Raw genomic sequence first — 26,792 nt, forward strand, 5'->3', positions numbered from 1 at the left:
GATCGCGATCGAGCCCTGCATGATGTGGATCGGATTTCGCAAACGCGACTGCGCACCCTTCCGCATCCTTTGCAAATAAGCCAATCGCGATCCCGACCGGTCTCGACCGTAATCGAAACACTGCAAATTAGTAACGCGCTCGCCCTCACGCACGGCGCAAGTCGCTGCGATGCCGATTAACTACAATGCTATTCGGATGTTTAGTATTCGATGGACGTTATTGGCGTAGGAAGAGTTCAGTGCATGGATCCCTTTTTCCGAACGCAGTCCCTCTTTCTCTCAGCTACTGTACAATGCTATTGGGATGTTTAGTATTCGATGGACGTTATTGGCGTAGGAAGAGTTCAGTGCATATATCCCTTTTTCCGAACGCAGTCCCTCTTTCTCTCAGCTACTGTCCTCCCTTCCTCAATCTCTTCCCTCCTCCTGAAAGAGGCAGGCGTTGTGCCCCTCAGGGAAGCAGTTCCTCCGTGTCATTGTGTATTTTTGTATGCATAACAAATAATCATAACGCAGTGTAGTCCTAAAGGTGGTATGCAAAATTGAGTATGCCCCACATGGCACCAACAAATTTATGACATCATATGGCTAACTTTTGAGCCAGCAGTATTTCATTTTTGCATCTTTTACAGGTGGCTCTTCCGTTGCTGAAGCAAAACTACTTATCACTACAACTTAACAATCCCGGTTATAGTGCCCCTTCAAAATTTATTGGTTAATTAATATTGGCATGACAAGTTCCAGTTTATTCAACAGCCACATTATAAAGCTTCCAATATGGCACTTCCCTCAACTATAAAGCTTTCGATTTAATTCTGCTGCTTGACACAGTTCCACAATTAGATTACCGTCCCTAGTACTTACAGTATTCCTGCATTTATAATACCCTTACACCCTTTTGTTTTGGCCACTGTGCACACTTTAACACTTGCTGGTTAGTTTCCTAGTTTATTTTTCCCCTTGCAGCGAAGCTTTCATATCAGGTACCTATATAACTTAGCCGCCAGGTTTCAGAATGGACCTTGAAAGGAGGAGCTTGCAGGTGCAGATGTGGAATATCAGACAAAAGCGGACCGATATTTGTTTCGTAAAACACAAAAGCGGATCGATATTTGTTTCGTAAAACACACCAACAAATTCACTAATTGTCGTACAATTGTGGTTTATGAGGTCCCTTTCAGCTGCGGCCGCTTCTACGTAGGACAGACGGGCCGCTGCATTAACCAGAGACTGTTGGAACATAAGAGATCGCTAACCGGAGGCTCACCTTCTAATCTATCTTTACATTGTCGAGAGTGTAAGTGCACGCCAAAATTCGATTAATGCGCAGCGTTGTACCTGGTTGTACCGGCATAGAAATGAAGAAACGCGCCTGATGATTGAGGCATGGCATATCGAGAATAGTGGTATCGCATGCGTGAGCCAACCGTCGATACGTAGACCCCCACGCGTGCCAGATTGAAAGGTTCGCCTATTGCATGGGCATGCGCAGATAAGTTTTCGTGCCTTCTTTCTTCTCCGCCGTTGTGCGTCTCTTCAGCTGTTAGTCGGCGTTTGTGGTGTCCTGGCTTCTTTCTTGTGTCCGTGTTTGCACGCCCTGTCTTTTTAGAATGAATATACTTACCAACTAGCTCAGCTCTCTGTTATTCTAAGTTCAGTGTAGTATTTCAGAGTGTAGTATTCCTTGGAACTCGGGTCTACACACAGTGCATTATCATAGTATGCGCATATAAAACGCGTGTCTATCCTCCTCTTGGAGCGACGAGTTGTGTTGGTACACACATGGCATCTTCTCTGCGTGCGGCTGCCTTGGGCAGAGTAATCAACGTAGGCAACAAGGACAGCGAGAATACGTCGTGAGCATCGGTGATAACCAAGCTAAGGGCAGCGCGAATAAAGATGCTAATCTTGAAAGGAGGAGCTTGCAGGTGCAGATGTGGAATATCAGGAAGCTTTGAATGCTGTGTGGCGTTCACAATCTACGTTAATGAAAACGAAGACCCGTCAAGTATGCCCCAGTAGTAACAGCTACTGCAAACGCTACACACTGAAAGTGTCTCTCGTTGCATTCGAGTGTAAAAACGGCACTGTCAGAAGGGGTACGTGCCTCCTTGAATCAAGTGACGTGTGAATCAACGTATGTTAAAGTGAGTCAAGTGAATTAAGTGTGAATCAAGAGTGAACCAAGTGATTTACTAAGCAATATCTGTCACAGAATGGTTGTCCTTAGCATGCTAGCAGCACTGCCATCCTTGCACAAGTGGGCAAATTAGGCGAGTGGGTATGGCATGATTTTGTCTTGTTTTCGGTGCAACTCAGAGTTGAATGAATAGGAGGAGAAATAAGGAGAGATAAGCAGGAAAAGATTACAGTTTTGAACTTGCGTACAGCGCACAAAAAGACGAGGGGACAAAGAACCGACAAAGACGAGCAGCTCTTTGCCCTCTCACTTTTTTCTGCTCTGTACACAACTTCAAAATGAAATACTGAGCCCGTACCAATACCCTACAAAGATGACAGGGCGGGTGCCAACTTCCAAGTACTTTAATGTGTTTGCAGGTGTCATGAAATAAGCCATATGTCACATTTCTTGACTGCTCTGTTCTTTTTCCTATTCAAGCAACCCGACTTGTACTGATAGCGGGGCTATGGGGGGCAGTTGCCCCCCAGAATTCTCGCGTGCCCCCCCCCCCCCCCCCGGCCTCTCTTCCCATGATCAAAGATAGTCATAACGTAACGCGTAAGTTCCCCGCCTCCCTGCCCCCCTAAAGCGACTCTCTTGTCGTGGCTGCCCTCCCCAGCCAAAAAATCCTGGCGCCGCCCCTGACTGATATCAAGACAAGAGCATGCATTAGTTTGCAAGTCTTTGACAATTGCCACCATGAAGCCAATAGACGAGATTCAGAGTTGCACACATTTTTTCTATTGAGTTTTGAGACGTCATAACAGATGGTGGGTGATCAGGCTTATGCTGCTGGCTGCAATGCCACTGACCGATTTCTTGTTTACTATAGTGCCATGAGCGCTCCTTCTGCTATGTTTTTGTAAGTGGTCCGTTGCACGTGTGATCGCTGTCTTGCACGGGCTGCGCCAGAATGTCTGGGAACATTCCAGATTGTAGTAGATAATTTTGTCAAGATTGTGCACATGACACGAATAGTCAAGATTATTCCAGAGCTTGCGCAACCACCAGTGATAAGGCTGGAAAGTTCGATGCATGATGTATAAAACACGACGCGTCCCAGCCATGATCAGTTTATCGACGGCCGACGCTCTGTTCGCTGCTATCAGTGTACAGTGTGTACTGCTGTAGTTTGACTTTCCGTTTCCCGGCCACAAGTTTGGCCAAATAGTTTAACCTTCGACACGCTGACTGCTGCCTTCGTTGACGTCACGACCACGTGACAATAGCAATACGTAGTTGTGCTTCTCTTGCAATGGATGGATAAACACCACACTTTTCATACAGAGTAGACACCTATTCAAATGCTAGACGTCTCTCGCCACAGGCATTCACGACTAAGCAATAGAGTTATGTTTGAAGGATATACAAATATGTGTTCTCCAATTCTACGTAAACAAAATAACGATGTATTCATTACGTCAGGCTTTACAGACCTTAAATCTATTTGCCACTAACGAGTTGAGTGAGTTGTCTTTATCAGCAGCCACAGGCACATTACTACTGGAAATACTTGGATGAACTTCATATTTATAAATCTATAGCATTGCATGGCAATCTGCCGGTGTGTGTATACCGTATATATATGCATCTCAAGAGGAAAATGGCTTGAAAAAAAAAAAAAAAAACTATTTCCAGAGTTAAGGCTGCTTCAATTTTCATTGGTAGAAAATGTGCAGATTTCTGAAAAATGTGCATAGATTTTCTTTGCGTTGATTCTATATTAAATTAGAAGATGTGCTATGTGTGTCATCAATGATACAAAGGAAAGAAAGTGACTTTTAAGGGCTCGTTTTCCTTTGTTAGACACAATATTATTGAGAACTAACAGGCGTTATTGTCTGTTAGTTCTCATTAATCAATGATACACTATGCTTTAAGAGGTTATTTTCCTGTTATTTAAATAATTACAAAATGTGCTCTCAGGACAAGCAGAGTAAAAGGAAGCATCTACTTTAGGTATGCTAACTTGACTGTAAGAAACGCTAAGGCAGACCTTGTACACTTCGGCTATGTATCACAACCAAAGACGTACAAGAAAGGGAAACATCACAGAGGTTAGAAAAAGCACATCTAGGCACTGACTCATATAATACTTATCTTCCATTGATTTATGACATTTTACATTCGCTTTTCTTGTTAGCACACGCAAACTAAAGGTTAACGTCGAAAGCTGATCAACAAGTTCTCAGGAAATGCAGGTAACAGGAACACTCCTCAGCGAAATGCCAAAATGCCAGAGCTGTCATGCATAGCTTCATGGAAGCATTGGATGTCTGGGTGACCTTAAAGAACTTGTAATGAGCAGGTCTAATTGCAGTCCATATGTACTCATGGCGTCACGAGGAGTCAACAGTACTTAACAACATAAGATCGCAAAGCCAATGCTGACGTATTCGCATCGGTGTTTAGTTTCCCCAAATAAAGCTTTTCTGTCAAATGGCAAAATTGTGCACTTCCCTAATAAAACACCACAGGAAACCCACCATCGAAATAGACATCACATTAGTATTATATACAAGTTTATTCACATAAAAAAAAAAAGTGAAAAAGTGCAGACTATTCAGCGACAGCTAGAAAAGTTTCTTAGGAACGTATCTTCTCGGAGGCTGTTGTCTCATTTGTTCGGATACCTCTCAATAATCATGGCATGACCCTGCAAGGAGAAAGAGATGGACGACGTGTTAGCACAGCCGACACCAATGTGAGGTTGAGATATGTGACCATTTTAGTTATGAAGGAGGATTTGTGCGGTGCATGCATGCATTTGATTGAAGTTTCATTATAGCTGATTGAATGGAGTGTGACATTACATCAATTTAGCTTTGTTATCTTTAATAGCCAAAGGCGCTGCACGTTCCTGGAGATTTGCCAACCCTCCATGCACTACTGAAGCGTGCGTGTCGATACGGGGATGGCACGACAGAGGTGCTCAATTTATTACATCGTATTGGTATAGCGCAGCTCAGTTTGAGCATAAAGAAAAGAGGCTTCAGCGAAGAAGGAAACACAGGCAACAGGATGAGCGCTAATGCATAAGGGTTCTGACGAGAAGCAGGAAAAGGGCCCGTTGAACTAGAAATGAAATCGACAAGTACTGCAGAATGGGCAAGTTGGTGCATTATGACATCGTATTGGTATAGCGCGGCTCAGTTTGAGCATAAAGAAAAGAGGCTTCAGCGAAGAAGGAAACACAGGCAACAGGATTAGCGCTCATCCTGTTGCCTGTGTTTCCTTCTTCGCTGAAGCCTCTTTTCTTTATGCTCAAACTGAGCTGTGCTATACCAATACGATGTCATAATGCACCAACTTGCCCATTCTGCAGTACTTGTCAATTTATTAGTTGTGTCCAAGAAATCTCTTGGTGCTATGCATGCTAAAGTTTAATATGATTGTAAACAATTCCAAAAAGCGATTGCACAAAGACCAAGTGTATCAATACATAGGCACAATAAGTTACGAGCACCAATTTTCCAAATTGCAGTAACATAAATGCCGTTCAGACGCATGAATGTGAAACCACACTTGCCGAAAACCGAAAACGATTGTTACTTGATGGGGGGGAGGGAAGAAAAAACAACACCCTGAAAGATCACTTGCACTAATAGCCACAATAAGGCGCCCAAAATGTTCGCAAGTAATAAATATTGCTAAAGGCCAGTTAAAAACAGCAGTAGCTGGACTGAAAATTACAAATCACAAATGCAACAATGAGTGACTCAAACTAAGAAGACTTGCGATCAATGCCCGTGTTGAGGTGAATGAATTTTTTTATTCGACTAACGACTTCTACATGTAGTGATGCTTTATTCATTGTTCCCTGATGTTTGTTCTTGCTGCATGGCTATTCGATCTCTTGATGTTTAGCTCTCCACGAAGCACATGCGAACGTTGCCATATTGGTGCCAGAGTTAGCGTCGCAATCAAGTGCAAATGAAACTTAAAGAATAATGAAGCAAGGGAGCTTTTGCAAGTGATGACTCCTGGGCAGTATTTCACATCGCTAATTACGTGTGGTTGACGGATGTTTTAGGTTTCACATAAGCAGGCAAGCTGAAATCGCGCTAACATTATGTGCACTGGTGAAAATAAAAGTGAAAGAATGTCTTTTAGTTGGTGCCAACTATTTTGTATTTCAATTGTTATGGCACCTGAAATAAAAACAATTTAGGTGAATTGTTGACTGTACCTACAGCATCAGGTGGCATATATGCCCTATTGCCAGCGGCCCCCAATGGTGTGAGCAGCTTAGACAAAGGAAAAAGCTGCAGAATCTATAAATAAAGCTTGGGATGTCTACGCACACCATCTAACTGTGGGCTCATTGGAGCACTTTGTGGTGCTACCCTGCGGAAAGCGTCCTTGCAAGTTCTCGAGTGAAACACTGGCACGCACAATGTCGATCGCTTATGCGTGCTCTAGCTCGCATAAATCAGTGATGGAAGTTGTTTTTGGCATAAAGGACTTCCCCTAATTCTGTGAAGGAGCCACTGCAATTCAAAACCACGTATGGAAGAGCCCACGGGAGTCGGTTAATGCGTGCGCTTCAATGTTGCCGCCAGCCTATTGAACACTCAGCTGCGATCACGAAGATATGCATTCCAGTTTCGCTGCAGATACAACTACACCCCACACTCTCTGCAAGCAAAGGTGCACATGCCATTAGTAGCGGCTCGAAGACCGAAAATCCACTTGGCTTGGCTTCTTCAACAATTTGCACAGAGTTTTGAAATTATAGCAATCGAGCCTGTAGGCTCGGCGTAGAGGTTAAACCATGAGGCACAGCGCAATAAACGTGAAAAGGAATTATTTGATGCATTATGTATTAGAATTTCTTTCTTGGTGCAACCAGCACAGCACTTTGATCAGCACACAACATCTTATATACCTATTTACGCAGCACGGACTGGCATGGGAACGGCCCTTATGATTGAAAAAGAGGAGGCTTACGTGTCCACCGGCTGCACAGGCTGCTGTCAGGCCCCACTGCTTGTTCTCATGGATCAGGCGGTTTGCCACTGTGGTCACCAGGCGGATCCCAGTGGCTCCAAATGGGTGGCCCAACGACAAGGACCCTCCCCAGAGGTTCAGTTTCTCCATCGGTGGGCAGCCAACCTGTTTGTTGAAAATATTTTGTCAATAAAACAAATGTTCAGTTTGCTGAAATGTATGCGTAGCTGTAAGATATATACAAGATGTATTTTTTTAGACAATACAGACTTTTTATAAAAATGCTACGATAGACAGGCCCTGTCATCTCTGCAAACAAACTCCATGCCGAGGTGGAAAAACATTGCCACACCTAAAGTTACATTCAGATGAGTAATTAACAAGAACTCACTAATTAACACTTTAATTATTAACTGTAGGGCAGCTGTTTGAATGGAAAAGTTGCAGGGCGTGACAACTTGTGGCCCATAACCATTTTTTAAAAATCCCAAAACACGCATGCAATTTTATATTAATAATCGAAATTCAAGCCCTTATTCCAGGTGATATCGAAACTGAGTGAGCCGGGCGGGCAAGAAATGCAGCAGCTGAGTCGCATCAGACTGAACGTTGATGTGACTAACTTTGAAAAAAGGGGCGTCGCAGCATAATAAGAAAAACGGCAATTCATCTCTAATACCTGATTGGACTGCTTATTCTTTGCATTTTGTGTGCAGTGCTTATCTGTTTCTTTGTTAAACTCTAAAGAACACATTTGCTTGTCTGTGAGAAATAGCAGTTGCTGCCGCGTAGTTTTAGGCTGTACAGTGAAAGAAAAGATGGAAATTGTGGTTATCTTGGGTACAACATGAAAGAAACAGATAAGACAAGTTGACCAGCAATCGAACCCACTACTACATGCTCAGACTCGGACATTGCGGCGAGCCATGGTGTCGTTCTGATATGCTCACCTTTCCGGGCTTTCCCATGTACGTCTTGCCAAAGTAGTCCGAGTCCATGGCTTTCATGTTTGCTAGGATTTGGCCCTGCAATATATGGTGAAGTATTAACATTTAGCCACTACATGAAATGTTATGTTAAAGGGATGTTGAAGGCAAATAAGATTTTATGCCAGTGTGAAAGGTCAATGCTTGAGCACGTCTAAAGTGTAGGCTTGTGAGAATATTTGAGCGCTTTGAATATTTTAACAAATATTACCAGTATTCGAATTTCCAAAACTTCGAGGTATTTCAAAGGAACGAATAGACATGTGATTTTTTACCGCATTTAACCCCACTGAAAAGGTGGTTTCACTGGAGCGGGAGGTTGCTGTGCCATGAAACCGCCTACCCAGGAGAAATCCACATTGCCGCGATGCCACACTTCAGGTTTAAGTGTACATATTTACCTGCACCTCATTATCTTTTCTTTTTCTAAGTTTAAAAGCGTGTTACTTGGGTTTATATGCACTAAGTATAGCAAATTTTAAAGCGCAACATATATCACCGCTTGTAACTTGCAACCCTAGTGCTATTCAAAGTTGCTACCACTTTCCTTCGAACAAAAAAAAGTGACATTCATACAAGCCTTGTTCTAATCTTAAAAATATTGTGAAAGTAGGTTGGATCATGACAAAAATGCTCACATTTCTTTTACATATTTTCATTCGAAATTATTTGACCAAATCACTATTCTCTTCAAGTTCGCTTCAAACCTCAAATTTTCTATTTGCCCACCCCTACTAAAATGTCCATATTATGCACAGAAGTGCTTTAGTAATAGAGAAATTAAGGTTAATGCGGAACACGATTTGTGCCATCACTGCGACATTCTGAAAATGTTGTAGACCCTCAGTACAACTGAACACAAGTACTCGAAATACCCATGATAAAAAAGAAAATCTTGGTGCATTTCAAGACGGAATAAAATGCAACTTGCGCATTTCAGCTTGATTAATGGGAAAAAAACGCTTCTTGATACTACCATTGAGAACAACACAGCCGGGCTGTGCTGGCTGTGCGCCGCATTGCTGGATGTTGGGCCAATGCTATGTCATGAGCCTGTTCTCGGAGGCGGGTGGCTTGAAATGTGCCAACGGTATGCGAAGCACTAAAGAACGATTTTCTTTCAATCTAAGCATCTCCTTGGCACGAAACAACCACTATAAGGTTTCTGGAACACTATATCAACCATCCATCTGGACTTGATATTTGCCTCTAGAGTCCCTTCAAGCAAACGTGTATAAATTTTGGCACCACTCACTGCAAAGGCCTCGTGGTACTCAAAAACATCGATGTCTGACATTTGAAGTCCCTGTTTGGCTAGCACGGTTGGTGTTGCGTACGCTGGGCTGGAACAAAAAGCAAAAAAATGCGCTTTGAAAACTTCTTGAGGCACTGTTCAATTCTGATATTTTCTTTCTTTTGTTTTTTTAACTACTGCGGCTTCCTTTATTTTGGTTGTACAGGAATGTCTGTCTTTCCAGAAAAAAACGAGGTTTTTGTCTAATTGTGCATTTTCAAACAGACGCTTGGCTTTAAGAGCTGCTCAATTTGACAAAGCACTTCGACTAGCCTTGTTATTACATGTAATAGAAAGGCCTACAGTATGTGGCAAGTGTTTACATTTATAACTTGGTCTCGTGTCTAGGACATTAAAAAATCTGACGGGAGGGGGGCTGTCCACGTCTCAGCGAACTCACCCGAGGAGCAACTGGTCTTTGGGATCTTGAGCTACATAGACGAAACTGCGGAGGTAGGCCTTGGGCTTGAATCCCATGGCCAGTGCCTTCTCTTCAGACATGATCAATGCTGCGGAAGCACCATCTGTCTGCGAGTGCACAACACAAAAATTGCCTTTAATAAATTACCAAACGTAGTAGCACTGCACACCTTTATACTACAACAAAAAATGCAGGGCGAATCTGCAGGTAGAGTTAAAGACTTCAATCCTGTTCTCTCAGCACTGCTCATGTGTCGAACAAATTACAACACACTGCGTTAACTGCAGCAGTTGAAAGTACTTTGGAGTGCTCAGGCTAGTGGCTCCTTCACTAGAACAACTTTACTCGAAGACATGTTTTCAAGAGTCATTGTCATGCAGAAGGATTTTGTTAAAATAAGCATGAATTCCAGGAAAGAGCAGCTACAGAAGCATGTTATTTAAGAGTAGCTGCTAGAAATTACAACTGACACCAGGAGGGTGAAGCCAGCTTCACTGGAAAAAGCAAAAAAAAAAAACTTATTCCAGCCAACTGCAGAGTATTATGAACAACACTAAATTAAGCAAAATGACTCATAATAGGTGTGTGCGAATATTCAAAATTTCGAATATTTTTCGAATAGTGTTTGCTATTCGATTCGATTCGCGCTGGAATTTTACTATTCGAACTATTCGAACTTCCCAAAAACAAATACAGTCAACGTCCGATTGAAAGTGACCCCTTCAGATTTTCAATATGCTTCACCTCATTGCACTCTCATATTGCAGCAAAGCTGCCTTTCAAGCTCCGTTACGGTCGAACTTTGTCAAGACAGTCAACGTCAGATTAAAAGTAGGGCTGTGCGAACATTCGAAATTTAGAATATTTTTCGAATAGTGTTTGCTATTCGATTCGATTTGCACTGGAATTTTACTATTCGAACTTCCCAAAAACAAATACAGTCAACGTCCGATTGAAAGTGACCCCTTCAGATTTTCAATATGCTTCACCTCATTACACTCTCATATTGCGGCAAAGCTGCCTTTCAAGCTCCGTTACGGTCGAACTTTGCCAAGACACAGTTAACATCTGATTGAAAGTGGTCCCTAGATTTTCAATATGCTTCGCCTTATCACACCCCGGTATTGCAGCAAAGCTGCCTTTCAAGCTCTGCTACGGTCGAATTTTGTTAAGCAACGTTCGATTAGAAGTGGTCCCTAGATTTTCAATATGCTTCACCTCATCACACTCCGGTATTGCGGCAAAGCTGCTTTTCAAGCTCTGCTACGGTCGCAAATGTATTAACTCAAGAAAATGCCGGTTCCAACATGGAGATGAAAGATATGGATGAGGTTGGGGCACAATTAATGCTGTTTTGGACCTGAAATTTGGGCAGGAAGTCCGAAAAATCGGAAGACGAAGCTTTTTAGCATCCAAAATTTCAGATGTTCTTATATATCGACGTCTACGAGGCAGATTTGGAACTCCGGACTTGAAAGGAGCACACCCTTGTCCGCCACATCAGTTGGGCTTCCACAGAAGTTGAGAGAGGAGGAGAGGCTGAAGAAATGGCATCTTTGCCTATCACGTGTAAAGTGTAAGTAAAGTGTAAAGTTTATCTCATAAGAATATGCTTAGGAATCCTCTCCAACTTTTTTTTTCTGCAATTTCGCTTCGAAGTATTAGAAAAATATTCGAGAAATATTAAAAAAATATTCGATTCGCACTCACATTTAAATATTCGAATTTGCTTCGCACCCAAAATTTTGCTATTCGCACAGCTCTACTCATAATACTCAGCAATATGAACAAAATTGTTATTAATTTAGCATAAAGAAGAAAAAAAAAAGAAGCTTATTAGTACCGCCACGCATTTTGTGTATATGATGTTCTTTTGTCATGTTGTCCATAACTTCTGGCTGATATCAAAGTTTCACTTCTGCATGACTCTTTTTTTAGAATATTGAACTATGTCATGAACGTTAAGTCTCCAATGCCCTACCTATCACGACAAGCATGTAATAATCAAAGACATCGAAAGTATTATTTTTTTACAACATTTACGATTTCTCAAACCAATTGTTGTTACACTGCTAGCACTGCCTGTGCAGCATAGAATAAAGACATTCAATTACAGAAACTAGTAGCTACAACACATGACAAAAATCTCCACGCTGGGAGGCTATGGAGCTTCCACTGCGCACCAGAAACGAGGAGTTGGCAGCAGTGACAGTCCCATGGGGCTTGATGAAAGCGGGCTTCAGCTTAGCCATCTGGTCCAACGTCGACACCCTGATCCCGTTGTCCGCGGCTATGGGTGCGGACTCCCCTGGTAAGAGAGCACAGCAGTGTTCGGAGCTGTTGACAGCAACATAGCTTTGAAATGCGCTCTCATGTGCTCATGCACTCTCGATATGCGCTATCGATCCGGTACTCGAATCAAATAGTGCATATTAGAAATACCAAATATTTTTCCACTATTCAAATAATAAGCCCGAACGAAAAAATGCTTAAAGAAACAAAATATTAGAACATAGAGGGGTAACGTTTCTTGTTTTAGTCATAGCATTAGCAACATGCATGCAGCCCAAGGTTTTACGGCATTACCTATATTGAATACAGGATGAAGCCGCTGTTGCTTAAAACTCCAGTGTTGCCAAAAGCGACAGAGTCAACAACCCATTATCTTCATCATGACATTCATGATGTTGAGTCATGAATAGTGTTCAATATTTATACATCAGTTTCTTTAAAAGCTGTTCACAAAGTGCGACCTTGAATACTGTAGTCACTGCTGTACTTCCACCTGGAGTTACAAGATATTCCTACCACTCTAGTTGCTACTGTATACGAGCTTGCCTCACTTTACATTATTGTGGTATTTTTCTGTCCGCTAAAAGTAATTGTGTGTTCCTTGGTTAAAGCTTGTGAATACTTGTTTCAAATAAAATGACGTGGAATTCTTGGGCTGTTTCGAAAATTCGAAAACTATTCGCTATTTGCTATTCGAAAACTATTCGAACAGTAATCGGTTTGTATTCGTATTCGATTCGGTGTCATCACTATTCGATTCGTATTCGACTCGGTTCAAAAATTCACTATTCGCACACCCCTAGTAGCTGCAAATTGCATCAACGCTGCTTTAATGCGAGTACAGTTTACCTGGCACTGACACGGGCATGATGTCGGACAGCAGTCCCTGCTTGGAGGCCTTGTCGGCCAGGGTGTGAGACCGCAGGGCGTACTCATCCTGTTCTTGACGGCTCACGCCGAACGCAGCGGCCAGCCGGTCGCCCGAATGACCCATCACCTCCTTGGTGGTGAACTCGGAAACCGAAGGGAGCTGCACACGGCACAATACAAAAGCACAAGCACTCCATTTACCAGTCATCTGTGGTCGCTTTCCAAATAATGTTGTGGACGCTGCTCCCTGTAAACTGAGAAGGGAAGTGGCAGCATGCTACGAGCATACGAGGCTAATGCGACTAAATTTTACGTTGTTTAAACTGATGATTCAGTGTGAAAAATGTGCGCATTTATGCACTTAATCCCCATCAGCGTGTAGCTGTCGTGGCCGGGAATATAACCCACACCATCCTGCATAGCTGCACAATGCCTTATGCACAATGCTAAGCTACTGTGTAGTGAACATTAGCCAACAGCGCTGGTATCATGCGAGTGAATACGGTAAACAAGCCACGCAGAAATAGTTCATTTCACATCGCACACGTTACACTTTGGCTTTCCTAGGGTGCTATAATGCAGTGATGCCTTTTGCAATGCTGATTCCGTTTATGCTCGTCACGCTTGCTTATTGGTCAGAGTTATGGTCTGCCCATCATACTGACGAATGGGCTAGCAAGAAGAGCATAAGATGCATTAGCAGTGGAAGAGGCATCACTGCACGATGGCATCCCCAATGCTTACACGCACATTAAAGAGGCCATGACATGGTCACCCAACTATTGGTGGTTTTCAGAAAATAGAAGCAGAGAGTCTATTATGCCTATAGTAGATATATAAAAAGTGGACTGTAAAAGAATATTTCAGTGCAAAACAAGCCCTAGAAGTCGCCAGCTATATATAAACCTTGCCCCCCGCCAGCGACTGCCATTTTGCCATGGCGAGTGTGACGTCATGTGCAGCATGGAGCGGAGCCTTCGTCTTCTACAAAAGTTTCAGCCACTGCAAGCCGTTCAGTTTCAGTGCCAAGCTGAAGAAAGCTAAAATATCTCGATTTCATGCGCAGCTGAACACAGAGCAATATCGTTCGCCGGAATGCAGATGCTCGCACGGCAAGCTGCTTGTTACGTCACAACTCGCGAGTGCGCCAGTGTTGCCCTGCTCTCAGGCTGTTCGCGTGCTTATAAAAATATTCAAGTACAAATTAAGTGCTGGACCAAATGCACAATAATTTGGCCAGCTTATTTCCGAATGCACAAGGATTAACCCACGGAACACAGATTATATAGAAAATTGGGTGTCATGGCCCCTTTAAAGGTTCCCCATCCTCACCTCTGGCACCAGCATGCTTGGCCGGAACTTGGCCAGGAGTGCCAGCTTCTGCAGGGGAGTCTTGGCCTTGTTGGCCGACAGGAGCAGCTTGCGCAGTTTCCGGCTCAGTCGGATGGGAACGTCCGAGAGGAACTCCACTCCTCCCGCCATGCCCACGTCGATGGCGCCGGACGCAATCAGCCCCATCACTGCACATGACGAGCTGCTGTTTAGTACCGTGTGCGATCACCACACAGCATCTCTGTCAAGCTGCACACGAAAAACGCTACTGGACATTTAGTTTTACACCCAATGTTCTTCTATCCTTGAGTGGCACTACTCAAACAGGTGAAATTTATCCGAACAAGAAACCGAGATGCATAGGCAACTGATTAGGAAAATTTTCTCGAAGGAAGCGTTACGAGAATGGTATGTTGATCAAGTTCGTAATCCATTTTCTTGCGAATGTTAAGTACATTACAAATGATGCATTTATGGCATCATGGTCATTTTTCGCCACAAGCATTTCATGACGTTGACTGCCAAAGACGGCCGTTTTGAGTAAGCCGAAAAACCTACAGCAGCTGTTTCAGTACAACAGTTGCACACTAAAGAAATGAAAGTGATGAACAAATTCAAACTGTGAGTTACAAACTTCTTTAAACAAATGTTTGTTCCACAGAGACGGGATGTAGGAGCGGCATACTACCACCAGAACCTGTACTTGAGGTTCTGAAGTCCTGGATAGCTCCGTCGATGCGTTGAAAGCACCGTTCGCAACTTTGCTGTTGCACACGCAGCTTACGAGGGTGGCCGCGGTTTCTGCAAACCACACCCTAAATACAGCTGCTTGTTCACCGACTGCCCTAATGAAGGAGGCCGGTGAACTGTGTGCGTTTGTAATCATTACACAATTGTTGCATATCTTATAATGCACTGAACTACGTAGCGTGTGAATAATAATGCCTTATCCTGTTCAAAAAACAATCTTTAGTAGGTGACAACTTTTTCCCCTTTTGTTAATATTCCTCCACCATGCAGGCTTCCACAACTAATTAACTAAAAATTATAAAAACAGTTTCCAAGCTAAAGATGGACAACAGGTCCCAGCGATGCAAATAATAAAAATTAGTGCTTGCATGACTACCTCTGAACACTGATCTCCTTTGCAGGCTTCAAATGTTTCGGCAATGTACAGTGGTTCAATTGTAAGAAGATCCTACTTTTCAATAAAACAAAACACATCATCACGACCATAGGAAAATGATATTAATATGAAATTATTCGATGAACTACGACTGTCAAAGAGATGAATGAGGCTTCTGTGTCAAAAACGAGCTATAACCAGTTTCAAAATACGACTTATTCTGGGCTCAACTTAACAAAGGGCCATACAAAGCCCTATCAGCACAAACTGGCATGCGCATCCCGTAACAAGGATGGTCACATCTTCAGAAACATACGAAACACAGCCTGGTCACTAAAGTTCATTTCACCATATTTTTCTGGTGAAATAAATGTCGATTGATTGAGTGACCTGCCTCACCTGAAGTGATTGCCTGGTTAGAAGAGATGCACGCCATGGTGACTGTGTGGCATGGAGTTCGGTCCGAAAATCCGGCACACAGCGCAGCCTGGAAAATGCGCATTTTTAAGACCCACTCACCAAGTCTGGTGGAATATTCAAAAGTTTTAGCACTGTGCTCCTGCTTCACTAATAACTTTAACCACATCAAGAGCTCACGACAGAGTCTTTAGACTAATTAAAAACAATGCTGGCAAAAATGTACGCAGACTGAGTTTGCCTTACTATGCACAAGTAGCACTGCCTCTGCAACTAAGTAATCTCTCAACACAAAACAACAAGTAAGGCAAGATTTCTATATGAGTAATAAATTTAAAAATAAGTAAGAACACAAACTGCAGTAACAAAATACAATAAATAAGGTGTCTCAATCAACAGGAAAGAAACAAAGGAAACTTGCCTCCCTGGCAACATTGCACGTTGTGGGCTCGGCGATTACGCTTCCCGAAACAATGTACTGAATCGATTCTGCACACAAAACGAAACAAAACGCAAAGATTGAAACAACTGCTCTTGACATAGACCAAAAGTAACGGAAAATTCGGCAATAAGGGAATTGTAGCTTGCCCACCTTTGGGAATGCCAGTCTTCCTCAGCAGATTCCTGCAAACAAATGGCACAAATCAAGCAAAACACAACGTGTATAATATAGTGTGACTCCAAAGCTGCCGATGTCATAAAGTCCAACCTGTTTGTACTGAACATGAGAAACATAACTGCCTGTAAGTTTGATGTAGTGCAGTTTTCAATAAAAAGTAGCATAATCTCTGACCTCCCCCCCCCCCCCCTGAAATTCCAAGCAATAATGCATTGGCAGAACTATAACCTGCTGTAATGTAGAACCGTAGTTGTTGCTTCCCCTTCCTCTGTCAAACCACTCAATACTTTTCTGCACCTTAAAAACTACTAAAGGTCTTGCTGCTGCCAGCATGCAGACATTATTGTTCTGAAGGTGAGACCTAAATGAAAATTTCCCGTTGACATACAGATGCACACAAACCTATACAATTAAACACCCAGAAACCAAATTAATGACTGCACAGCTCTCTGCAGTCTTGGTACCTGTTTCTAAGTTGTCGCAGAGAGTTTGTAAACATGGTGTTCTTAGTTTTAGCATTTTTGATTCTCATCAATTTTCATCCTAAAATTTGTCAGCTTAACTAAATACTTATCGTGACGTTTTGACAGCTTTACACACAACATGCACATGAAAGCGGCACCTGTCTAATGAGATAAATTATGACATGCACCCCCATTTTTACGATATTCAGCTTCCATTTTACTAATCCAGAGACTCAAGGTACACGTCAATAAACGCAGCAACCCGACGCATTGCACCTTCACCTAGACGCCTACAGTGTGTTAACCATGAACACTTATCTGATCTTAGCAGTCACTAATACAGTAATCCTGGAAATCACGTTCCCAGAAGGACCCATTTTCTATTCCTGAATCACTGTTGTAGGTTTTCCTACTAAATCACATGCAGTAGCAATAATAGTCTACTTGCTTTTCTGCCTGTCTTATTATGTTTCACTGCCTTGCCATACGCAGGCATAGTGCACTGTTAACAAGAAGTCAATGAGATGCAAAATTTCATGCTATACTTGGTTACAACCTAAGCAAAAATGTAGGCTCCGCCCACAAAACCACTGCACCCTTGCCATTCACCAATGAACGACAGCCGTGCTTGCCGGTTTCCGCTTGAACCATAAGTACCTTTTCTCGGCTAATGTAACTAACTAGGCACTTCAATAGTTTAAAGGTTTGTCACTACTAAATAAAACATTACGTTTGGCTGTGCAGCGATGTCAGAATCCCTGACGAAATTTATGAGAACGTTCAAGTTTCCAACCTAAAACCAGCGCCACAAATGTCTGTCTGTATGGGAAAGTCAACTATCTGTCATGACTATTGGATGGAGCATTTATGCTGATTCTCTGTGGGATGGGGAGTGATGGCTGCGCACGGAGCTGACCCTATTTGATTAGGTTGTACCTGACTAAACAGGAAAGCCAACTAACATTCACACCACCACAAATGCTTTGAGCCCCCCCACCTCCTTTGAATGATGTCTCAAGCTTAATCACCTTTGTGAAGAGGAAAAATACTCACAGGAAAGCAGCTCTCTGAAGGTCATGGGGCATCAGGTTGTTGTACTTGGTTCCGGAGACAAGGAATGGTGTTCGCACGCCTTCCACGAGGACGATGTTTCTCTGGCCCGAGCTTGGCTTTGAGGCTACAGATGAAGAAAGAACACGAGAGTTTTTCACCTTCAAAGGTGCACTGAGTGAACAAAGACACACAGACGCAGTGCAGAACAAAAAGATAAAGGACACACGACACCAGGCACTTCCTTGTCAGGCACTTCCTTGTCAAGGAAACTACAAATAGTGAGTGACAGTTGAATTTAGGAACTAAGTCACAGTTATAAATTGAGTTCAGTACTTGCAGCGATGAAAAATTCAGGTCAGAAATTCAACCAGATATTCAAACTGTAACTGGCCTGCTACATCTTTAATGCATTTTGCGGCTGCTTCATAAGGAGAGGTTTGAATTAACTGACATTACCTCAAGCTTTTCGGTTACAAAATGCAGAGTTGCAGTTGAAAGCAGCTGACACAGGGCATTACCAAGGTGCGAAGCCAAGACATCTGAACAGTTTATACAGAGGCTGGCAATTACGTTTATGAATGCCACAACAATGCATGTGGCATTGCAATAAATTATGTGTGTTCATACAATAAAGTGCAGTTCGCCATATCTTACTGAACTTCAGCTGGTTAAAAAATACGAAGAATAAATGATGTCGCAGCAGATGAGGTGCTCTACAGTATAGCATGCTTAATGAAAGTTTTGAGCAAATAATCCACTACGTAGGGTTCTTGTGCCCCCCTAAAAGCTCACGTCTATAACAGAAACAATTATGACAATACTTAGAAATAAAAGTAGGAATATGAAAAGGGAAATTTGCACTGCTACCCCAGCAGTAATGTGGCCTAAAAGTTGGAGTATGTAGAAGAGTCACAGTAACAAAAAATTCAGTTACAAAGAGCTTATTCGTAATTCGCAAGAAGACATGTTTCATATAGGTCACTGAAGGTCCCACTGAGGTTTTAAAACTCATGTTCACTTTATTATCTGCAACATCCAACAATAATACAGCATAACCAATAAGGGGAAAAAAAATGTAGTTACATAAATATTTACACATGAAGTAGTAGTTAGACATTTAGGTTGCTTTTAAAAGCTTAAAAAGCTTTTCATGAAGAGAAGAAAAACATATTACTAGAGCGATAAGACTAACCTATGGCATTAAAAATAATATGAAAAAAACAAGAGCTTTCAGATGGCACTTTTTTTTACATAGTAAAATTGTGGCAAGAAGCTACAATGAAATTCATTCTAAGATGTGTGAATATGGTTTCCTGTTGACTTATATTGAAATGTACGGTACACACAAATTGAAACGCGACATCGCTTTTTAGTATCACGACTGCTATGAGCAATTGCTAGCGATAACCGCATAATCTTGTGCAAATCTGGCTGCCAAAAGGTAGTGCTGGTTCCAATGCAAGTGTTAGAGTCAAAATTACACTGATATGAAGCGAAGTGCGGATGCTGGAAACAAAAGCATGTGCATTACTTAGCAATGAATTTTCGCGTTTCAATCCGCGAGTACTGTAACTGTACAGAGCAGATATCAGTCGGTATTACAAAATGGAATAACACAGGTCGGTAAGTGCACACTACGTAACTTACTGGTGGCTGTCGCATAGTGGCTGTTCGAGATGGCACCGGACAAGGCAGCTGGGCTACCTGAATAAATACAAAAAAAAAAAAAAAATGCCGTGATGCTTCCGAAATTCACGGCAATGCAGGCAAGGGTAGTAACCAGTGTTAATTATAAAATTGTCTTGTCAAATAATAATATGAATCTTTAATATCCAGCACTGCTCTTTTTTCTGTTCGAACGTGTCCTGATGGTTCGCGTTGGTGGTGCAGTGGTTGCGGTGCTTGGCTGCCGACTCGAAGGTCAAGGGTTCGACACCAGTCGTGGCGGTCGAATTTCGAGGAAGGCTAGATTCTAGTGGCCCGTATACTGTGTGATGTCCGGGCACGTTCAAGAATGCCAGATGGTAGGAATTTCCGGAGCCCTTCACAAGGGCATGCCTCATAAACATATCATGCTTTTGGCACATTATTAATGCGTCCTGATGTTTTGTTCATACGTTCTTCTTCAGCCCTCCTCCCAATAGCTTTGAAACTCGTGCCACAATCAGTCTCTCTTATCTTGCACCAAGTTCCCAACGAAAAAAAAAAAAAAAAAAGCCCATTTAATTTGTATTATATTCTTTTGCATTCTTTATTTAATCAAAACACTTCACAGGTCCAAAGAATGGGCACTCTGTAAAGAGAGCTTCAAAAAAGCATTAATAGGTGTAGAGAGCATGCAGTTACAGAAACCTAGTTTAATTACAAAAAATTGCAATTTTTTATTTGTAATTGTGATTTTGCATTGTTTATAATTATCCAATAAATGTACAGAAGCTCTAACATGTCAGGAAATCACTATACCACAAGGACTAAATGTAAGTTCTAGGACATCACACACTTACACAAATCATTAAAGAAGTGTTAATTATACAATGAAGAATCATGCTTGCAAGTTTTAACATGCAAGAAAATGCCTATTTTCGATAAAGGCAACTAAAAGTAAATAATAGGTCTGAAATGAACGAGCATTATAAATAGTGAAAAAAAAAAGATATATATATATATATATATATATATATATATATATATATATATATATATATATATATATATATATATAGTACCGACTACTAATCAAATTAAAAACTACTGATGATAAATTAAAATTTCTTTTAAAAACCTATATTTTTGTATTCAGAGACTTCTATACAGGTCATGAAAACATGCGCAAGAAAGCCACTTTTTATTCTTTCGCAAAAGGGAGCACATACCAGCCACAGTTACAAACGATTCAAACTACAGCGGTGTCCAATGTACAGAGTTTATCTTCTAACCCGTCACCTAGACACAAGAACGTCCTCTGTTGCAGCTGCCTTCTGCAGTGCTCTCGCCCAGCATGCAATACGACACACACAAGGTGACAGGCAAGCACAAATACATCACAACTCAAAATGCCAACGAGGGTCAGACAGCTGTCAAAGGTGTAGCAGCCACTAGGCGTTGTCGAGTCTATAGCTACGGGTACATCTACAGAGTAAGAAGAACGCACTTATAACGGCAACAACAGTCAGCATTAGGCAAGAAAGGGCCAGCTACAGTTACAACTCAAATAAAAGCATGGGTTTTAAGGCCAGTTGTAATAAAAATTTTTGTCTGCGTGAAATGTTTCAAATATCGTAGGTATAAAGCAGCCTCTACGATAAATTTTAAGCTTGAAATAGAAGCATATATGTCAGAAAAGCAGAGGTTTTGGAAGTCAATAATGAATGTCGGAAAAAAAAAAAAAGCCTCCATTACTTCTTGCAAGAAGTGTCACTATTTTGTAACCATGATGCTTAAAGGGGCCCTGCAACCCTTTTCCAAGTAGCCATGGAATGGCTTCATTACAGGAGCTTATTTCCTCATGAATTGACCACTGCAAAAATTTTTAGAATCTGCCCAGCATGACCGGAGTTACAAAGATCTGTCGCATGTTGTAATTGCTGTCTCTCTTCTCTTGTCCTGACGAAAGCGCTGGAAGCTAAGCAGGGAGGGGTGGCACGGGGGAAGAAGGCATGTCACGTGTGCCTCGTGACCTTGAGCACATTTTATTCTTTTCCTTTTTTTTCTTCCAACACGCGCAACGTACTTTCAGAGCGATCGTGCTCTGGCAAGTGACGGCCTCCCGCAGCGGCCGCAGTAACTACCGAGCGCGCCATGTTCAGATCAGCCAATGGCGTGGAAGTTGTGTCAGTGACGCCGTAAGCATCATTTGTGTCGAGAGAAGAGGAAGCGATTTTTTGCTGACTTTGAGAATTTATTGTAAATCCCAGGCCACGTGCTGCACTATAACGTTTGGCTTGCATGTTCTCGGGAGCCTCGACTACCGATCGGCAGCGTTTTGTGACCCTGCTGAAAAAGTGTTGCAGGGCCCCTTCAATTGGAACTATACATAACATTAATAGTTTGACTATTAGGCGTGGCCTTTAGGATTACGTGTCTTCTACATTCCTCAGTATGCACTTTCATCACAAATGCCAAGTGTCATGTAGATATGTCTGCTTAGGCACTCACAACTCTAGTAGAAAATGTTGATTGACAAAAAGTGCAAGTCTTTTTAAGCTTGAATTTATCTGCTACTCCTTAAAAAAAAAACCCCACCTACGATGAATGTCTGTCGAGTGTTTGCTGATCTTGTTGAAAAAAAAAAGATTAGTAGGAAAAGATTGAGTGTTATGTGTTGAAATAACAAGGTAGTGCAACCTTCTTTGCAAAGCAACGCGCGACTTGGTAATGTGCGACTCCTTGGCACGACCTTCGAGATTAGGCATCGCCAGTGACTGCCCTTGATCTGCTAAAGAAATGCCAGGGACGACAGGCTGAGGCTTTCGTCACATCTGCTAACCAAATTGTGCATGCAATGCCTGCTTGCGTGCCGCACAATTCACCCGACCCCCACAACAAATTGATGAACAAAACTGAAAATTTGTTCTTTTTATAAAAAAAAGAACACACATGGCAATGGGAACACTTGTAATACAGTTAGTACTGGTCTTCATAAAAAAAAAATTGCAAAGTATGCTGTATAATTTTTGTTGTGTGTCAAAAGTACACAAGGCAGTACACCCTCTGTATCGATGAATTACTTTGTCATTGGTAGTTCTGGGGCACAAGAGGATATAACTAGGGGTTTCGAGTTTCGAATTCGAACTGAACAATCCCTACTCGAATAATTCGACTAGATTTTCGAATAGCTACTATTCTAAGTTTCGAATAATTCGACAGAACGAATATCTAAAATTAGACAAATTGCAATGGTGCAACTTTGTTACGGTGGGGTGGCTAAAGCTAACGTCGTTACAGTAGGCCTTTCGTTAAATTTTCATTGATATCCTGCTTCATTAGCGAGCGCATCATGTTTATTCTAAAGGAGATTATGTCATTTCCGCGCTAAGAAGACACACGAATGCATCAATGTGTTTGAAACATGAGAAAATTGTCAAACCCTTCACAACTTCGCTTGCGAAACGAAGGCACCGACTTCTAGCATAGTTAGCGTATGCCGTAAGTGCCGTAAAACGTCCCGACCTTGGCCCGCAAACCCTCGGTGATTGGCTTCACGCATGAAAATTTGTTAATGCTGTTAAGTCACCACTGCCGCACCACACCGATCGTTCAGAAATTCCCGCGGTTCCGGTGCACAGTTAAAAGGCTGCTGTAAACGGGCGCCCGACGCTTTTTGGGCCCAGAGCACCCATGGCGATGAAGCACAACATTACCTTTGTCAGGTAAGCCATACTGAGCGACCATGAAGGAAAAACTAGCTACCGTAACCCCTCCGTTAGCCATTAGGAGGTTAGGAGTGGCACTGCTGACTGGAATGGCAGCTATTCTATCAACATGCATGCTTGTGCGGCCATAAAAGCTGTAAACAAAGAGCCCCTCACGAACAAGCGCGTAATAAAGCAGTCAGCACAACATAGCATCCCTGATTTTTCCTTTTGTCTTGCTGTAACTGGCAGTACCTGTTTCGTGTAAGTATGGTATTCAATATTTCTGGCCACTATTCGGCACTATTCGATTCGATTCGACATGATATTTTACCATTCGCACACCCCTAGATTTGACTAAAAAAAAAGTACTCCATAACACGACCCTGTAAATTTACAAAGATAGCTTCGGTAGTTCATGCTGCTTATTTCTAATTTAAGCTCGGCAACTTACTTTTGCGCGCGGTGTTGCTAACGTTGCAAATCGATCAACACACAGGATATAAGGGACAGCACAGTGTCAGGCCATGTATTAATTTACATCGCTTGGGATTCTCGATTGTGTACCTAAATCTAAGCATGCAAGTGTCTTTTTGTTTCCACCACCGTCATGATGCGGCTGCTGCATTCAGGCAACAAACATGCCAACTCATCATCATAGGTACTCAATCACTGTAACAAGAGGAAGCGATGTCAGTTCAAGTAGATGTCGTGAGACTACATGCGTGGAATAGGCAAACATCGAGAATGAGCAGGTGGCTGAAGAGTTGGCAAAACAAGCTTGAAAGCAATGACCTCGTTATAAAAGAGAGGTACATCTAACAGTATGACATTTACTGGCCTCCCTTTCTGAAACTTAACATTTCACTATCAAATATTGAATATAATAATCCAGAACTGGTTGATAGGCGCACCTGTTTGACTTGAAACACTGCAGCAGAATTCTCAACCAAGACAAACTGCACTGACTTCACTGATGCAATTGAACACAATTATTCTTGAAAGATAGTTTTTCAAGCAGCCCAGAAAAGTGACCACACAACACAGGCGCTGTGTTGTGTGGTCTATTCTAGGCGTCCAGTTCCTGCGCCGTTTGAAAAACTATGCGTGCGTACCGACAAGCCAGCTTACCACCATTTTTATATTCTTGATAATTTCAGTTTAATGCGAAGCATTTTGTAGGAATTATACCTAGATGTCTGTGGACCGCTTTTCGGTAAGCATTAAAAAAGAAAAAAAAAAAAGCTGAAACTGAGAGAGCAAAAGAACGCTACCGATGCAAAACAAGACATTAAAACCTCCATCGTACCTTGGTTGTGTTCTATTGTGCTCCAGTTCTACCTACCACAGTTTCTCACAGAACAATTCGCCACATGTTTTTTTTTTTTTTTGCAATATGACGATACCCGTAAATGTTGCACAAGAGAAAAAAATGAGGAGATATTCCACTCTGTCAAGGTGCATGACCAGCAAAGCTGTTCAGCACACCAGATGGAGGTTACACAGAGTTTTCAACAAAGGCATCGACTCGTTTACTGTAGCCTGGATCATAGGCGTGTGCAGGGTTCCCCATTAGGGGGGGCAAAGGGTCTCTAAGTCAATGTATGGGGCAGATTTTGCGCCCCCCCCTCCCCTCTTAGGTGACTAGAAGGGTCAATGTACGAGGCAGATTTTGCGCCCCCCCCCTTAGGTGATTAGGGGGGGCGGCCACCCCCCCTGCCCCCCTGTGCGCACGCGTATGGCCTGGATTGGTGTTGGGCTGCGTTTTTGGCATCAAATTTTCACAAAGACGTAAATTTTCCTGACGTGTACGATTCTGCATGTTGACTTTACATCTTGCCCTGCCGAGGACTTTGATACCACTACCATGAAAGTCGACGAAGCCTTCAGAGAAAGCGTTCTCTTTTTACATTCGTTTTGCACTGCGGGTACAACACATTCATATGCTCCATATGCAAGTGTGCATGTGTAGCCCTGTGGTCAGGTCGCTCTCCTTTGAAGCGTGCGGGGCCCGGTTTCTAATACAGCCCCGCCAGGAAATTTATTATGTTTCTGGGAGTTTCCTGTCGATGGACACGAAAAAATCCCACCAACGATTAATATACGGCTTCGAAATAAAAAGAGTAATGAGGAGAACGTTCGCTGTCAGATTTTGACATTGATATCACCAGTTCAGCAAAAGATAAAACAAAGCAAATTCTAGAACATGTAACTACAATGGCGGCATTCGGAGGTTGAAAGTGCGAATGCACTGATAGGGGTTGTAGTACGTCCTATCGATACGCTGTACGCGTGTAGCCTATCTGAACCGGATGACACTTGGTAAAAAGTCAATAGGCAAGCACTGATTAACACAGATCCGGGTTCGATAGTACAAGCAGGAGATTGGGTGAGTTGTCCCGTGTCGCACCGAAGCTCGCAAAGCGATTGTTTGGAGAGGATAAAGAAAGGAGTAGTTCACACGAATAAACTTTAAGATACGAACAGACGCAGGAGACCAAGCGTGCTGGTGACATGTTGACCTTCGATAAGATCATAAGATCTTACACATCTTGAATTTTATTACTGTGCAAACATTAGTTTACCGATTTTTCATTTGTGTTTCCTTCATTGAAACTCTTTTAATGCAGCGTTGCACTGCTGTGTAAAAAAAAATATAGAAACATAAAAACATAGTAGTTTTACACGAACGAAAAAAGTACGCTCAACAAATAGCAACGAGCCGGCAGATTTATTCTTTAGACTAGGGTTGTTCATAAGCGAGGCATTGCAATTTTCAAGTAAGGAGGGACCGTTCTGAATGAAGCGAAACTAGATGAACTTCTACACGCAATCGCATGAACTTCGATCGAAGTGCGACTGCAAGATCTTGCACGGAGTTGTGTACAACCGCAATCTACGAAAGCAATACTCAACGCTTACAGGAAACATTCAAGTTGCGGCAATAATGCATCATCTAATTATCGGCAACCGGTTCAGGGAGGTGCAATATTGGGGTAAAAACGCGAAATACGAAAACCAGGAAAACATCGTTTTTCCTTCGACTCGTTCTGAAGGCGAACACGGACCGCAGCTGAAAATAAAACTGAAAGAGAATAAACGAAGCATGACAGCGAAGGACAACAATAAGCTTGAAAAGTTCGAATTCAAGACTGATCGCAAACTGAACAGTAATGGCTAAATCGCTGTACTCACAGAATTTGGCTCGTTTGAGCGTCGAAGACACACCGATGCGAGCCGACACGAACGCCATGATTGCTGTGGACGAGACCCCAGAAAACGCGACATGGGCGACGCCCCAAAACACCCTTTTCTAACTCATCCGCGTGTCGATAACGCTGTTATCGCACAATGAGAGCTTGTAATCAACAAGTCTAAAATTAACTCAACATACTTATTAAATTTTAACAGAGTGAAGCGGCGTGAGTAACTTTT

The 26,792-nt window shown here is 42.4% G+C and overlaps 1 protein-coding gene across 1 annotated transcript; it reads right to left on the bottom strand.

The window, feature by feature from the left end:
- Window positions 1-4,689: 4,689 nt before the first annotated feature.
- On the bottom strand, window positions 4,690-26,698 carry LOC119372046 (trifunctional enzyme subunit beta, mitochondrial). The gene is made up of 14 exons (XM_037642485.2): window positions 26,553-26,698; window positions 19,654-19,710; window positions 18,007-18,130; window positions 16,463-16,494; window positions 16,292-16,359; window positions 15,853-15,940; window positions 14,328-14,515; window positions 12,975-13,155; window positions 12,017-12,141; window positions 9,813-9,940; window positions 9,374-9,461; window positions 8,083-8,157; window positions 7,133-7,297; window positions 4,690-4,838 (listed from the first exon to the last, which is right to left on the bottom strand). Exons 1-14 carry the CDS (start codon window positions 26,608-26,610, stop codon window positions 4,800-4,802), a joined length of 1,416 nt encoding a protein of 471 aa, XP_037498413.1. The 5' UTR covers window positions 26,611-26,698; the 3' UTR covers window positions 4,690-4,799.
- Between the last annotated feature and the right edge of the window lie 94 nt (window positions 26,699-26,792).

Source organism: Rhipicephalus sanguineus, chromosome 10 (assembly GCF_013339695.2).
Source record: "Rhipicephalus sanguineus isolate Rsan-2018 chromosome 10, BIME_Rsan_1.4, whole genome shotgun sequence".
Taxonomy (NCBI): Eukaryota; Metazoa; Arthropoda; class Arachnida; order Ixodida; family Ixodidae; genus Rhipicephalus; species Rhipicephalus sanguineus.

Excerpts from the sequence above, each read along its gene's own strand:
- LOC119372046 (XM_037642485.2), bottom strand. The coding sequence starts at position 26,610 with ATGGCGTTCGTGTCGGCTCGCATCGGTGTGTCTTCGACGCTCAAACGA. Across the intron at positions 13,156-14,327 it reads CAAGCATGCTGGTGCCAGAG|CTCCCTTCGGTTTCCGAGTT; the intron begins GTGAGGATGGGG and ends TGCCGTGTGCAG. Across the intron at positions 4,839-7,132 it reads CCTGTGCAGCCGGTGGACAC|GGTCATGCCATGATTATTGA; the intron begins GTAAGCCTCCTC and ends TTCTCCTTGCAG.